A 14,824-nucleotide genomic window follows, 5' to 3' on the forward strand; every position below is an offset into this window, starting at 1 on the left:
CCCGCTGGAAGCGTTTCCAGCCCTACAGGTGTTTTTGCACTCACTGGGAGAGCGGCAGTGATTTACTCGGCCGCCTCTGTCCTCCTCGCCCTGTCGGCAGCACGAGATGTGTCGTGGGCGCGGGTCACCTCTCCTCTTCAAAAGGCTATTGGAGACAACGCGGCTGCGCCCCGAGCGAGAGCTGCGCCCAGGGCCAGCGGGTGACAGCAGAGCGGGACAGTGCCCACCCTGCGCTGTGAACCACCGCGGAGTGCCAAAGGTGGAGGAGAACCAGCACTGGAGGGCTTCACGGGCTATGAAACGCCAACGGGTTCCTGGTTTCCCTTCCCACTCCCTAAATCACAAACTGCGCTCCCAGCATCTGGGTTCCAGCCAAGCTTGGGGCTCGGGCACCACCTCAGACTTTACAGCGTGAGTTCCCAAATCCCAGGCAAACAGCTACTAAGGTCCATGGTGTCTAAAAATGGCTTGTCACACAACGTGGATCCTTCCATTTCCAACCAGTTCCTTGCTACGGAGCTGGGAACATGGGGATCGTCTGCACTGGCTATAGCCCTTCCTTGGACCCCTTCTCATAGCATGGGGTGGGGATATAAAGGCCCCAAAAGCACTGAAGTCTCTGCCCCTATTCAGCCCCTCAGTGTTCCGATGGGATTCTAACATCAGCCACAGTGTCAGAGAGAACAGGGGTTCCCCAGTCGTCTAATATAATAAAAAACAGGTAACATGGGACACCAGTAACAGGCTCAGCTCAGAATTTCCATTGTCTCACACTCTTAAAGGGCAGGGAAGGCTTTTGAGAAAAAAGTGGAAAGCGAAAGTTTGCTTTTGTTCAGGGCTTCCTAGGAACCCTCTATTAATGAGTCGGGGGAATCCCTGCATCATTTGGGCTTGAGGAGCAGGATTTAGGTCCCGCGTGCATGCTGCAAAGCCAAGCTTAACTGCCTCACACAGCACTCGGCCCACCCAAGGGAACAAGAATAGTGGGAAGGGCAAAGGAAAGAAATGGAATGGGGTCATTCCAGCCTGTGCTCCCATGGTACAAACAGCCATTTGGGCAAGTTCAGCCACTTTATCAGGGTGAAACCAAACTCAACACTTTGCAGTTCTACTTGTATTGAAGAGTTAACAGGCAGGAGAGGGTTACGTGGAAGAAAAGATTTAGTACATTCTTAGGCAGTTTTAGCAGTATTATATTAAGTGACACTAGGATTCAACATCTCAGAATATGCTGCCTTTCAGATCACAATTTGGGGACAAGGAATCAAGAAGAGTCAATATACAGCAACATTTTGTGAAATTACGATGCAGAACATGTCCCTACAATGTATCTTTATATAAGATCATATAAGGTATGTAGTTTAAGGCAGCTTCAGATCAACCTGCTGCAAAAGTCCCCTTGCTTGGGTTGGTTATGGAGAATATACACCTGGCAAGTGTCAGCTGCTGGACTCCAAGCCCATGGAACAGGATCCAGCTTCAGACAACCAGTCTGCTTTTATTTTTGATTCTTCTTTAATGGCCAAAGAGTTCAGGTTAGGCACGGCGATTCAGATGGGTATTACTGACACCTAATTAGTCTGAACTTAACAACAAAGCTCTTAAGTGAACGGCCTGCGAAACCTCATTTACGCAACCTCGATACAAACTCATTAACTGCAGGCTCCATTACCCACTCCGCTTTGCCAGCCGTAAAGAAAGTTTAAAAAATCATGTTTACGGGAAAGAACCACCAGACAAATCAGGACATCAAAAAAATAAAGCCCTAAACCGAGAAACCTTCCGCAGATTCCATCTCTATAGGAACAGTGTCATAAATGCATGCGAAAGAACTAGGCAGCCTTATTCTCCCTGCTAGGCTTCTTTTTTTCCCTTTAAAGGAACAGATACCAGCATGATAAGCCTGTGTGTATCTTTAATATAAAAGACGTAATCAAGACATTCTCCCTGAGAAGCAGAAACACCCCTAAAACCCACCTCAAAAGCTGCAGCTTGCGCTTTTTTTTATCGTAAAACAATTATTCTAATCAAGCGGCAATCCCTTTCTCGCCCTGCGAGGAGATAAAGCCCAACGCGCTGCATGCACCCTCCGCGCGGATCCCCAGCTCCCGCAGCACAGCCCCTTGCAGCCCTCCCTCCTTAATTTCAATTAAGTTCCACTCTTAAGAAAGGAGAAGAAAGGGGAAGGGGAAGGGGGAGGGAGAAGCGGCACTTACCCTTTGGGGACTCACTTCTGGCTTTCTTGCTTTCTAAAGGACACTCACTGCTGCTGTTGGGAGAACATACTCTTCTCTTGCCTAAAATTTCATCTGGAAGAGAGGTGAGAAACCTGAGTATCAGATAAGGTTGTACTTTCCTCTTTGCAGAAGCAATCAGAGAGACTTTGGTGTTTTGCCTCTCTCCCGCACACACAGACACACACACACGTATTACAGGCAGAGGGAAAAAAAATGAAAGTAAGAAAAATCATCATCTTGAGAGCCTTGATCTGCTTTCCTAATCACGCAGCCCAAAAGCACGTAATGACTATTCGCACACTGATCAATGCAACGTTTTAAAGCGATAAATTCTGAATCCGGTTGATTTCCTTACTGAGTTTCATCGTTTGTTCTGTTGCCTTTTGTCCCCTTGGTGTTTCCACTCCTTTCATGCCCTGATGCAAAGCAACTGGGGGAGAGAAAGGGGAGGAAAAAAACAACACAAAAAAAAGCACAACAGATCTCGGAATCTTCCTACCACAGTATCTCTCTCTCTCTCTCTATCTCCCCCCCTTTCCTTCCCCCTCCTCCTTCAAAACCTCAAGGTCCTCAGCAATCTTCCCCCTCTAGATTGTACGGAAACACTCGAGCCTTTTGCATTACTGTAGCCCTACAAACCAACACCAAATATCTAATATACAATTACAGCGTCCCCGAACAGATTTAAAATCAATATCCTCCCATAATAACGCTGGGGAAACTGAAAGCATGATGTTGCATATGGGCAGGAAGGAAGGGACTGTTTGTCACTGCGAGCATCAAATTCTCATCTATCAAGGGCTTGTTAAAGATGCAGTATCTTAAAAAAATAATCTCACAAACAAGCACCATATTTGAGTAAGTGAACGCTGCATCTGCCTGCGAGTCAACACGCATGCAAAGCTGCCGCAATTTGCCCAAAGTGTGTTGGTTAAGAAAGATTACAAATCCCCTCGGCGCTATTTATAAGAACAACACAATTATTTATGTTCCAGGGGACGTTTTCAGCCAAGCGACTGTTCCTCGGAGTCACAATCGCTCCACGCTACTTTGAATTCAGCCAAGCAAGCGCAGGTTCCTGCCCTGGCGCTGTGTGTATCGGGAGGCGCAGAGCCGGCTCGGCGCTGCCTTTCTCCACGGAGCGATTCTGGAACGCCGCAAAGTTACGAGTGGCGTTTCAAGGTTTTACAGAGCGCGAGCTGCCTCCGATCTTATCTTGCCGTGACCCCGCCACCCAGCCCGTTAACAAAACCAGCACTCGGAGACAACCGCATGGGCTTTGCAACCATCCACAACCAACAGCGGTGTTTGTTGTATACAACTGGCAGACGGGAAAGGACCAAGTGGCAGCTATGAAGTTTCCTCAGCCCTTCACATTCCAGGTGCTGAGTCAGCCTTTCAATACAATTTGAATTTTATGAAGCCTCCTGCCTCAGTTTACCCTTTTAATAACTTCTCCAAAGCCACAAAGAGCGTCAGCTTGCCAAGTCAGCACCAACGCTAGGAAGTACCTGGCCACCCAGCACAAACAGAGTCACAAGCTCCCTCCCCATGGAACTCTTTGTTCTTCATGCTGATTCTCCTGGAAATGTTAAGTCTGATGCTGCAAACTCTCAGCGCTGGAGGCCAAATCATATATCCTGCTCAGAAGTGTTCGCATCTGGGATTTGTGACTTTGAAACAACAAAGTCCCGTCGCTCTGCTCACCCCTCCCAGCCTGGGCAGGAGGCAGCAGAGTCCACCAGGGTTTGTTCTGATGTACATCAGGCAGAAGAGACTCCATGATAAAAAAACACAGTGACAGAAGCACCAGTTCCATGTGACAGCAATCAGAATATGAGCAGTAAAGATTCCTTGATTTCACAGCTCTGCCAAGGCACCTCGCTACCCTCCTATCGCTCCTTCTCTCCCGCGATTCCACTCCACCCCACGCACCCATCTGCCGGCAGACGGTGGCTCCGGCTCCGCCATCCCTGCTCTCCCCAGACACGTCAGCGGGTTCCACCGCGCTCCCAACCAGCTGCACTTCTGCAGGAAAGACCAAGATCGCACAGCAACTCTGCAACAGCACCGGCTGCACCAGCCCCAAGCCCCAACCGCCTCCAAAACACCCACTTTTTGGCACAAATGTGAGCGTGCCACACCACGGGGAAAGGTCCCCGAGACTTGAACCTGGCGCTCCACAGAGATCCCACATTAGTGCATTAATCTCTAGGATGATGTGCAGCATTTTCATTCCAGCATCTCAGGTTCATGTTGTACCCAAGCACCATATCCCACACACTGAGTTTGTATTTAGGTTGGCCTGTGACAGTTTTTACGGCAGTCGGATCACAAAATGAAAATTTTCCTCCTTTTTTTTTGCCTTCATTTAAGGCAAAGTCCTGGGATATGTGAGAAACCGCCTCTGCCCCCAGAGGTGTGGGGACTAAATCAATGAGATATACAGTAAGCAAGGAAAAGGGAATAATTATCATCAGTAGCCAGTATTGAGGCTCAAAGGTCTAACAATCCACCCCAAATTTACTCAGTCAGTGGGAGAGCACAGGGCTGAATATCAATCGTTTGAACTCCAGCCCAGTGTTGTAAGAAGTCACGCACCCCCCTCAGCTTTCTCAGCTGCAAAGCAGGGAAGAGGCAGGTCACATTTTCATTAGTTACTTAGTGAACTCTCAGATTCCAGGGTAGAACCTAAATGGCAACATATTGTGTCACAGCACCAATCCTTTCCTCTCTACAGCTTAAACCACATGCACGGCTTCAGAAAATCACTTAGGACCGCCAAACACGTGCCCTTTTACAGGACCCAGACTCTAAATTCATCCCTTTATGTCCACCTGCCATTCATCCACCCATCCTTTGCACTCACACACAAAGAACCGGACAGTGGCTGATGGCATTGGGATGGGAGCATCCACAGCCCATCTCCCCTGGTCTTTGCAGCAGCAAAACCAAATATGTTTTGCAAATGAGTTGGCAGTGGGGATTCTGGATGTCTCACCGCCCTCAGAGACAGGTTGTGCATTCAGAGTACATTGCTACTCATTGCCCAGAAAGCCAGAGACAGCTGTTCCAGCTGTTCACCTTGGAGGATGGGGAGGGACGGGCGGGAGGCTTCCCCTCAACAAAGAAAATACATCCTCTTATGTCTCCTCTCTCCTGCCTTCTACAGAGCATTTCAGTCAAAATGAAGCCAAATCAGCGACGTTCTTTAATATTCAAGCTGAAAACGAAAGACATTATCAGTAGAACTGTTATGTTATGAAGCCAGACCAGGCAATGACGCAGGGACGGAGTTGCAGAGGAAGCCCCAAGCATACTGATCACTGACTGTGCCCGGTACAACACACCTCCCAGGTCTCACACGCAGGTCCCCAGATCCTGCGTTACCTTCAAGGCTCCTCCTGGCCCAACAAGGCAGCACAGAACCCAGAGAGGTTCTGGGAAACAAAGTCAAATATTTCCCCTCACCCCCCAAAGATCTAGAAATCAAAGTGGATTTTTTCCCCCTCCTTTCATGGGAAGAGAAAAGTCCAGCACTCACCTGCTGCACTTCTAGAGCCAAACGTGAACAGAGACAGGCCAGGAAAGCAGGTCGGCTGGAGGAGGACGGCAATTCCGCCCCCTTACAGAAGTATCACCCAAAGGCTTTGCAACCATAAAGAGAAAGATGTGGGTATGGACCATAAAATGAGCTTCTGTACAAGCCAGGGTTTATCTAATCACAGTCCTCTTTGGACTTGAGACACATCAAGTAGAGGCCACGGGTGGAAAACGTCAAGTATTGGTGCTCTGTGCTCCGGCACTGCCTCTAATCCTCAGCAGAGTCATGTTCACCAACACGTCTAAGAATCCTGAGCCTCATTATCAGCTTTGAAGAGAGAACTTGGGAGCCTAAGTCAGCCAGGAAGATTAGAAAACCTATCTCTAGGTTTTCCCAAAGATAGAGGGACTGTACCTCCACTCTTTACAGCAGAGAAGACACACCATAGGATGCAGGGTGCGAACTGAGCCCACGTCCCAGCGACTGGACACAGGGTTTCACCTGGAGAAATGACAACTGTGAGGTGGTCACACCATTTTTGCTCTCCTGGTGCTGTTAAATGGGTGGGACTACAGAATGAGTCCAAATTACAGCCAAGGACTTTTCTGCGCTGTGTTATGTGCAGACACAACGGGAAGAGATCAAGACCTATCTCATGCTCCCTGCCCATATCGTTGGGTTTGCTCCCAAAGCTTCTTGGACCCAGAAGTCCTGAGTAAACAAAGAACTGAGCCAGCTTCCATGGGAAATCATGCAGGCTCCGCCAGCCAACGTGTAACACGAGTCCTCTTTCCACGTCCTTTCACATGGTTTTAAGAGGAGAAAAACATCCTCCCTTGCTCTTCACTCCCTCATCAGACTCAAACCCTGGGGATGACAATTCCCACTGACCAGTCTGAGATGTCTTGGCAGCATCTCAGTTTATTCAGCTCTCCCCTTTCCCTTGGCACAAACCGGCTGCCACCAGAGGAGCCGCTCAGCCCAAGCTCCGGCGCTCAGCGTGTCCCTGCGCCGAATGTGACAGGTTTGCGGGGACCCTGGAGACCTGACTTCCCCAGCGATGGGCTTGTGCCTTTGTCAGAAGCACCAGCAGTTCGCTGAGTCCCAGCAGGCCCAGAGCTGCTCTCAACAAAGGCCGGCGGGCCAGGGGCCACGCAGCGGCTGCACGCAGCGGCGCGGAGTCTGCCCGCGCATCGGCCCCATCCCTCGCCAGCGGGAATCAATGGAACAAAGGGAGAGTGAAGCGCAAGGTCATGGGAATAACGGGCCATAATTTAACTGAGGGCAAGGAGAATGGAAAAATAAATAATAAATTATTGGGGAAGCGGGGGGAAGGGAAGCAGTGGGCTCCTGGAAATTGGGATCCTAGAACAATACAAGTGCACGGCAGCTCATGGGGCAGGGTTAGTTCTAGCAAGGGAGGGGGAAATACAGCTGGATCTCAAAGTGGGTGTTCAAAATAGCTGCAAAATAAAGGTAGCTTAACGGCTTGAGGGACACTGCAGGCAGCAGGCTTCAAACCTTAGCTATTGCATTGGGTTATCTCGTTGTTCCTTTATGTCACCACATCTATATCTATTTGTTGGTTGTCATTTAGATTTAGATTGCAAGCTCTCCAGGGCGGGAAGCAGCATCCTTTGGCTGGCTGCGGTACCGGCGTGAACAGCAGGAACAGCAGAGCACGCTGGGCACTGCGGCTCTGGACTGTCCCCAGCCCAGACCAAGGGGTCCACAAACTGCCCCTAAGCATCACTCATCAAGGTCCGTGTGACAAGAGGCTTTTGGAAACAGGAGGAAAACAGGAAAGAAATCAGGGGGAGGAATGGGACACACTAATGGTGTCTTACTACAAAGCAAGGAGGATGCAATAGTGAGTAATCAAGTATTGTCTCTTTCCTGCTCACTTTGAGACAACTTAACTTTGGCAGAACGGTTGTGCAGTCACTCAATATCAGAGAAGGACTCCGATGGTCAAGAGTCGGTGCCCATCACTGGCTGATCTCAGTGCATTACATAGAAAGGAGCACCCCAAAGGCAGACCCAGGGTCACCCACCCCTTCCTAAACCTGAGTTAACCACGGCAGATCTGAAAGCTGCAGGAACATGCAGCAAGACAGTAGTTAAGCAGAAGGATTCCCAATGTCTAACATCATCAACCATCCTTTCCAGGCGTGAGGAGCAGCCGCATCCCCTCTCTCAGCTCTAAGCCATCTGCCTTTCCTCCTCCCATGCAAACAGCCGCCTGCTCCTTCCCATCCCCTGCACCCGCTCCACTTGCCTGGCTGCAAATAAGCACCTGAAAGGACTGCCCAATATTTCAGTTCCCGAGGACTGAAGCAGAGGGAGGTGCAGGTCACGCTGGAGCCACCATCCCCGCTGTAATGAGGCTGTTTATTAGAGAAGGCGCACCAACATCCCCTTGTCTCCCAGATTCTCACAAAATTCATTTTTACAGCATGCACCAAGCCATAGGAAGGTGGTAAATATGCAGAGTATGAAAAAACACTCACAGAGAGGATATACTGCACTTGAGAGAGAGATCTGAATTAATTTTATATGCTGCAGAGAGGCTTTTTAGCAATCGCAAACTTGTGAATCCCCACTCTCTTCCAGAAAATATGTAAGAAATGAGGTGGGGGGGGGTGGAAGTCCAGGCCTTTTGGAGACTTTCTAGAAAGGAGCCTGTTCTAGTGGGTAAGACAGAAGAAGTTCGTTACATCACAAGACTTAGACACGGTTCCAGTAAGGATCAGGTTCTTCTTGAGGGACCACAAACCTCTTGGGCAAAGGCTGTTTGGCCTCAATTTACGTATCAGGGATAAAAAGCTATGAAAACTGGCATCATTCCTGTGACAGGTACCTCCCTCGGTCCTCCGGCCGCTCCTTCCACAAGCCTCCCAGCGTTTCTTCAGAAAAGTGAACGCTGAAGACAGTGATTTCTAGAGCCGCTGGTGGTGCTTGTACCCTTAGCACCATTGAAATGTCCAATTGCACTCATCCAGCCCCTGGAAAAAGCAGCGTTCCTCCAGCCCGTGACAGCTTTGACAGCCAGACTCCTTAATTCCTTTTTCTTATTCCCTTAATCTGTCATCTTTATCAGGCCGGGGAAGTGCCAGGCAGCATGCAGGAGCCCCGGCCCCGATCAATCTCCACATTACAGCTGACAGAATGGTGCTAATAACTTATTGATCTCATGTTTGCCAAGCCCTACTGGGGCTGAAAGGCGGCCATTGATTGGCTTGAGGGAAGGAGCCTCTCGGCTGAGAGCCGAGCGGAAAGAACCTCAAATTGTCTTCTTCCCAAGGAGCCCGGAGATGGAGAGAGGGTGGGGAAGGGAGAACGGGGAGGAGGACAAGGGAACTAAAGAGAGGAAGAGGAGTGGGAAGGATGAAGGTGCGTATGTGAGAGCAGGATTAAGAGCGCAAAAGGAAGCGGGGGAGAAAGGGGTTGAGAATCAAAGAAATGTGAGGAGGAGGGAAAGGAGCAGGAAAGGGGGAAAGAGCAAAGAGAAGGAATCTGGAACAAAAAGATTGTGCAGAGCTGACAAATTAATGAAATAGGGAGTCGCCCCTCTTCGTGCTCACAGTAAACCATTTATAGAGTCTTTCCTATGCCCGGCCCTCCATCCCAAGTCGGGTCCCAAGCCTGTTCACACGTGACGTGAAGCGGTGGCAGCGCTGGCTGCCCCGGCCGCAGGACGGTGGCAAAGCCCCAGCCCTGAGGCACCAACCCGACGTGTGGCGGGGTCAGGAACTCGCCCGCTGCCTCCCCGCCCTGCAGCGACAGTGGACACGGTGCCACGTTACCATCCGTACTGGATTGCTATATATAACATCAGTGAGATGTCACCGCACCGATGATTTGTTTCCAGCTCTTTACCAGCTGCCTGTGAGGCACCTGGAGAAGGAGGTGGAAGCAGGGGGCGGGGAAGAGCTTATTTTTGGAAGCAGGATAATCTTGCTCTTCCTAGAGATGTAAGGAGAGATAGAAAGAGTGGGTGTTTATTCTAGTTTCAAAACCACAGCACAGACTGGCCATGAGTTTGGTGGCTGACCCACCTGCCAGAATAAAGAATAAAACCTTAACATTCACAGCAGCAAAATACCGTGTGCTAATCAATGTTGCAAGTGCTGCTGCAGGGCACAGCAAAAGGAAACGCTTCCATGTTGGGTCTTCCCATTTTTCCTCCACCTCCCAAGACCCGTGTTTGTGTTACAGAGGGATGCCGGTTCCCACCCACTCCCACAAGGCTTCGGAAGACATAAAAATGAACTTAAGGAGAACATGAAGGAAGGACAGACCTCCAGATCCAAGCCAAGAGGATGAACGGCACTGACGGACGCACACGTTGCCCAGGCAAACAACTGTCCTTAATGGTGAAACACGTAAAGGTGGCTGGGCTCACAATTCCTAGATGCCCATTTGGTGCTGATTTTCTGCTCAATTTAAGGCAGTAGTTCAATAAAACGCTTCTGCTTTTTGTTGTTGTTTGGCTTTGTTAAACAAAAACATGTCTGCATCCTAGCTCATTATCACACGCTCAGGAAACAGCCGTTCACTGTGACTCTGTCTCTAGTCATTAGCTACAACAACCCTGATCCCAATTCTTTTTCACCCCCAATATTAAGTGCTCATTAGCAGCTGAAAGCTCTGGGTCTCAGTGCAAAGCCAGATGAAGTCCCCGGGACGCCCTCCATGGCAGGCACAGAGCTCAGGGATCAGCCCAAACCAAGTGAGACAATTAGTTCCACCAGCTCCAGATGCACGTGTGTGAGCACAAGCACCGCCTTGTCAACAAAAATCCTGAGACCAATTTTTGAATGTCAATCTGTTTACAGTTCACTCCTGAAGCTTCTCCCTTGCTTAGTCAACAGAGCATCGAGTGGAAAGGTGAGATAAGAGCATTAATACAGAAGAAATGACCTCACAGAGAGAAAAGAGACGTATCTCATGATGTTCTGGAGACATGCAGATGAACACTGCTGTTCCAGGAGAAGCACCAGGTATACGTGGCCTCCAAGGGAGTGGGACTCCTCAAGGGACACAGATGTCACGTTCTCCCTATCATGTGTGATTTCCAATGGAATCATCGCAACTATACTGGTCACACCACTGCTCTCAGGCTGAGGCTCTTGGGGTTTGTCATCTCCATCGCATTGACCAACAACCCCTAGAAAAAGCCCAAGCTCTCCAGGAACACCACTGGAAATCTGGCCTTCCGCTGCTTCCCACACCAGAGCCAAAGTGGCTGCTAACCACTGGGGAAAGGGTTTTTGATCCACACACAGTCCCACATGCAGAACCATGGCGAATCGCTTGCTGTTTGGTGCCAGAGCTGATGTTCTGCTGTGTCTCTATTCAGTGCCCTCTCTCAGACAACACTCAGACATTGAGCCAACTCCCTCTCATCACAAGGAGCAGAAGGAAGAGAGGGAAGATCTACCACCTTCTTCCAGCATCAGCGAGCCTGATCCCTCCACATCCATCCCCGCAAACAGCCCTACTGCCACTGGAAATCACGAAATCTGCCGCTGCAGAACGGAGGGTATTTGAGAAAGAGGAGAAACAAACAGGATCTTTGCAGGGGGGAAATAATTGAGGGCTTTGGGCCCAGGGCTCTCTTGCAACATGCCAGTTCGAACCCTATCGCAGCGTGCAAAGCACACACATGAGCCATGGAGCCCCGCAAGGCTTCCCGCGTCCTCCCGCACCCCGGGCGAGCCCTGGCAGGCTGCATTAGCCAAACTGGATAGAGGGGATTGGACTTGTTTACAGACACACCACTAGCTGCTTAACGGGGCTCTAAATCCGTGTTTGATGTGCAAACCCTCAGCTTTGCTACTGCGCCTTTGTCAAGCAGCCCCGGCTCTGCTCATCCTTGTGTGTGTGCGTCTCTCTCTCTCAATTAAGATTAAAAGCGCCTTGTGCCATCATCCGCTCTCAAGGTAAGCCCCTCCGCGGTGCCCGTGCTGTACCCTGTCTGCTGCCTCGCCTTTATCTGATCCATTTGGAAGCCACTTTTATATTCTCATTAGGCTCAACGCCTGCCCTCCCCTCCCACCCGCGCGCTCCCCCCCGGGGCGCCTGAGCACACTTGCTCTACCTTTGCAGATGTTGTTAAGCCTCTTACTGAATCTTACCAGCGCAGGCTGCCTTGCTATGTTCCTAAGGAACCACAGACCCCATTATATGTACATTTTCTTTCTTCTTCCATTTGGCATTATTACATCCCCATCGTGACTGCAATTTAATTAGCTCTGGACATCACCAGAGCTTATTTCTCCAGGTAGGCTCTCCATGTGTTCCTCCCAAGCGCAGTCCTGTGGGCTGCTCAGGTGGAGCAGCTCACCTCTCTCCTCTCCAAAGGGAGGAATTCTCTGCCCCAAAGCCAACCTTACCTCTCAGTATCCGCATTAGCTACCTCCAGGTTTAAAACAAACAAATGAAAGATCTGCCCAAAGAAGTAGGAGATTAAACTGGATATAAAGCTGGATATAATCCCAGTGTAGACATAATGTATATTCAAAAAGAGGGGCTAGATATCATTTTGACCAACAAAGAGAAGCAGAGCTGGCAGAGATGCAAGCGCCCCTCCTTTACGTGACATTCTCTGGTTCTTCACAAGAATTTACTGCTCTTTCAGTAACAACCAACACTTGCACGCTTGAAATTTGCACAACCATTTGGTGAACAGACATTTATGAACCAGTGCTCTCTATTTTGCGCGCACAAGCACTTTCACTCCCCAGCACCAACAGAGGCAGAGAATTCAGAAGTGGCAGAAGTTTGCTCTGAAAAGCAAACACGATACTAACAACAGTCAACCCAGCGAGAACGAGAGAAGAATAGCATGGGAGGGTGCAGATGGGGAAAATTCCAAACCAGCGAGACAGATTTCCTCAGCCAGTTAAGAATTCAGAGTTACAAACACAGGGCAGCTTTTCCCGAAACCCAGAGCCCCCTGGGACCCAAGGAAACCCAAGTGCATCGGTGGTAATTGTAGTAAATCTGTAGTGCTGCAGAGCCAGTCCAACACACATAAGTTTGCTCCGTGATTAAGAGATCTCTGTAATACCTTGAGGTCCCCAGTGGGCCCAGAGCAGCGAGACACAGCCAACATACACATAAGAATATCTCAATCATTACCGCAGCCGACGGTGGCTCCGAAGCCGATCGATAGGGCAATTAGATTTTATCAGTACGCGCCTCTTGGCCAGCGGCTCCTGCTGTCGCTGCAGAAGGCCCGGTTGCCCCCGCCAGCCCTGGGTCTCCAGATGTTCTACCCAAAAGCACTGCCTGGAGCCCATTTTTGCCTTTTTTGTAGATTTTTGCTGTTGGTATTCTCTATTTCCTTGAAAGGTCCAGTACCAGGGGACACTTCAAACATGGGTTCACCTGTCAGCTGTTCTTATCCAAGATGTCTTGCTTCGGTACACACACTAGCAGGGTGCACAGCATCCCCAACAACCAAATACCCTCCAAACGCATTCCCGAAGTGTATCAGACGTGATGCTCCCTTCGGATCCAGGGTTACGTTGCACAGTTAACAGAATGACTTACAAGAAAACATGATCAAAACCACAAACATACAGACACTTAGGAAAGCCCTACAGCAAGATACATGGAGAGATCCAGTTCTGATTTGGAAGGATGGGGATCATTCAATGCAAAAAATAGCACAACTCCCAGTTTATTCCCTATTTTTATTTAGGATCAAAAGCAAATGGTCGATTCTGCGAACAGTAAACAGTTCTCTGGATTCACTTGTTGACTGATGACCACCAAAGCATCCTTGCCCCCAGCTCCAGAGAGTCAAGGTGCAGGATCCAAAAGGAGCATTTCTGGTTTGACCGTGTTAAATTGAAACCAGGTAAACTACCCAAAAAAAGCCAAGTAGCACTACAAAAGCAAACAATCATGCTCACAAAGGAGTTGGCAGGCAGAGAGGCAGCACAGGGAACCTCTGATTAATGAAATTACAAATCAAGCCATGCTCTCTGCAAGGCCTTTCTGCTTCGCTTGACACTAACCCTGGGGACATTTCACTTCTTTGCTGGTGCAAGCTCCTTTGCCAGTAGTTTAACACAGACCACTAGATTTGAGAACAACACAGGGCTGAGATCTCAAAAGGACTTTAACATCACCATGAAATCCCTGCCTTGTTAATCTTTAGCCAGAATACTAAAAGCTTTCATACAGCTCGCTCCAAAGCGCAACACAAAACAGCCACAGGAAAGAAAACAACCGCTGGAAAAAATGAACAAATGAGGGACTGAAGAAGCGGGAAGTCAACAAAGCCAAACCAGCAGAACCTGCTCCTGCTTACCTGCTGCTCCCAAGCCAACGTCGATGCTGTTTCTCTTGAATTCGCAGCGGCTCTGGGTCTCTGGCATAACGAGCTGACGGCTCTGATGCAGGTTGGAGATGATAGTGGAAAGGTCGTTATCGCGGCTGCAACAGAGCAGAAAAGCACCAAGTTAAGGAAATCCTATTTGCCACCACATAATTGATTTTTGCGTGTGTGAGCGCACGCAAGATTCTGCTGTTTGCCCTGATAGAGCTGCATGTCGAGAAAGCTTCTCCCCCTCCTACCCACCGGGTTCCTCGGTAACCTCCTCTAGATTTGGGGAGCGGAGACCAAGCGCAAAGCGCTTCCCAACCAGCACTCTCACTTCCCATCAAGGACTCTGCAGCTGCCAGAGCTCCTGATTTCAGCTTTGCCAGATATAACTTGCGTGGGCCAGAACTTACATCTCAGATGGAAAAACTGAAAGTGTAGGAATTGGCAGATCTATTCCAGAATTAATAGGAAACTTGAGCTGAAATAGCTGATAGTTTTCTATCAGTTGCCATCCTTCTGTTCTTAAAAAACTAAGTTTTTCCATTCTGTCGCCGTTGGAACACAAGACTACTTTATTTACACAAATAATAGTTTTTCTTTTTGGAAAGGAACCCACCACGAAGCCGGACAGCAGCGTCACTCAGAGCAGAGGGTACACATTTCTTTACAAAACTAATTCACTCTAACAGATGCTGAAACAAC

General features: G+C 49.3%; 1 protein-coding gene across 1 annotated transcript in view; it reads right to left on the reverse strand.

Annotated features, from left to right (window-relative positions):
* Window positions 1-14,824, reverse strand: part of SAMD11 (sterile alpha motif domain containing 11) — a gene marked incomplete at its 3' end in the record, with an annotated part of 92,272 nt that overhangs the window by 28,151 nt on the left and 49,297 nt on the right. Inside the window, exons 5-6 of the mRNA XM_080358810.1 lie at window positions 14,108-14,232; window positions 2,217-2,309 (exon numbers count right to left, since the gene is read on the reverse strand). Coding sequence (XP_080214936.1) covers window positions 2,217-2,309; window positions 14,108-14,232 — 218 coding nt within the window. The remainder of the gene's footprint in view (window positions 1-2,216; window positions 2,310-14,107; window positions 14,233-14,824) is intronic.

This window comes from Nesoenas mayeri, assembly GCF_963082525.1.
Source record: "Nesoenas mayeri genome assembly, chromosome: 24".
In the NCBI taxonomy this organism is placed as follows: Eukaryota; Metazoa; Chordata; class Aves; order Columbiformes; family Columbidae; genus Nesoenas; species Nesoenas mayeri.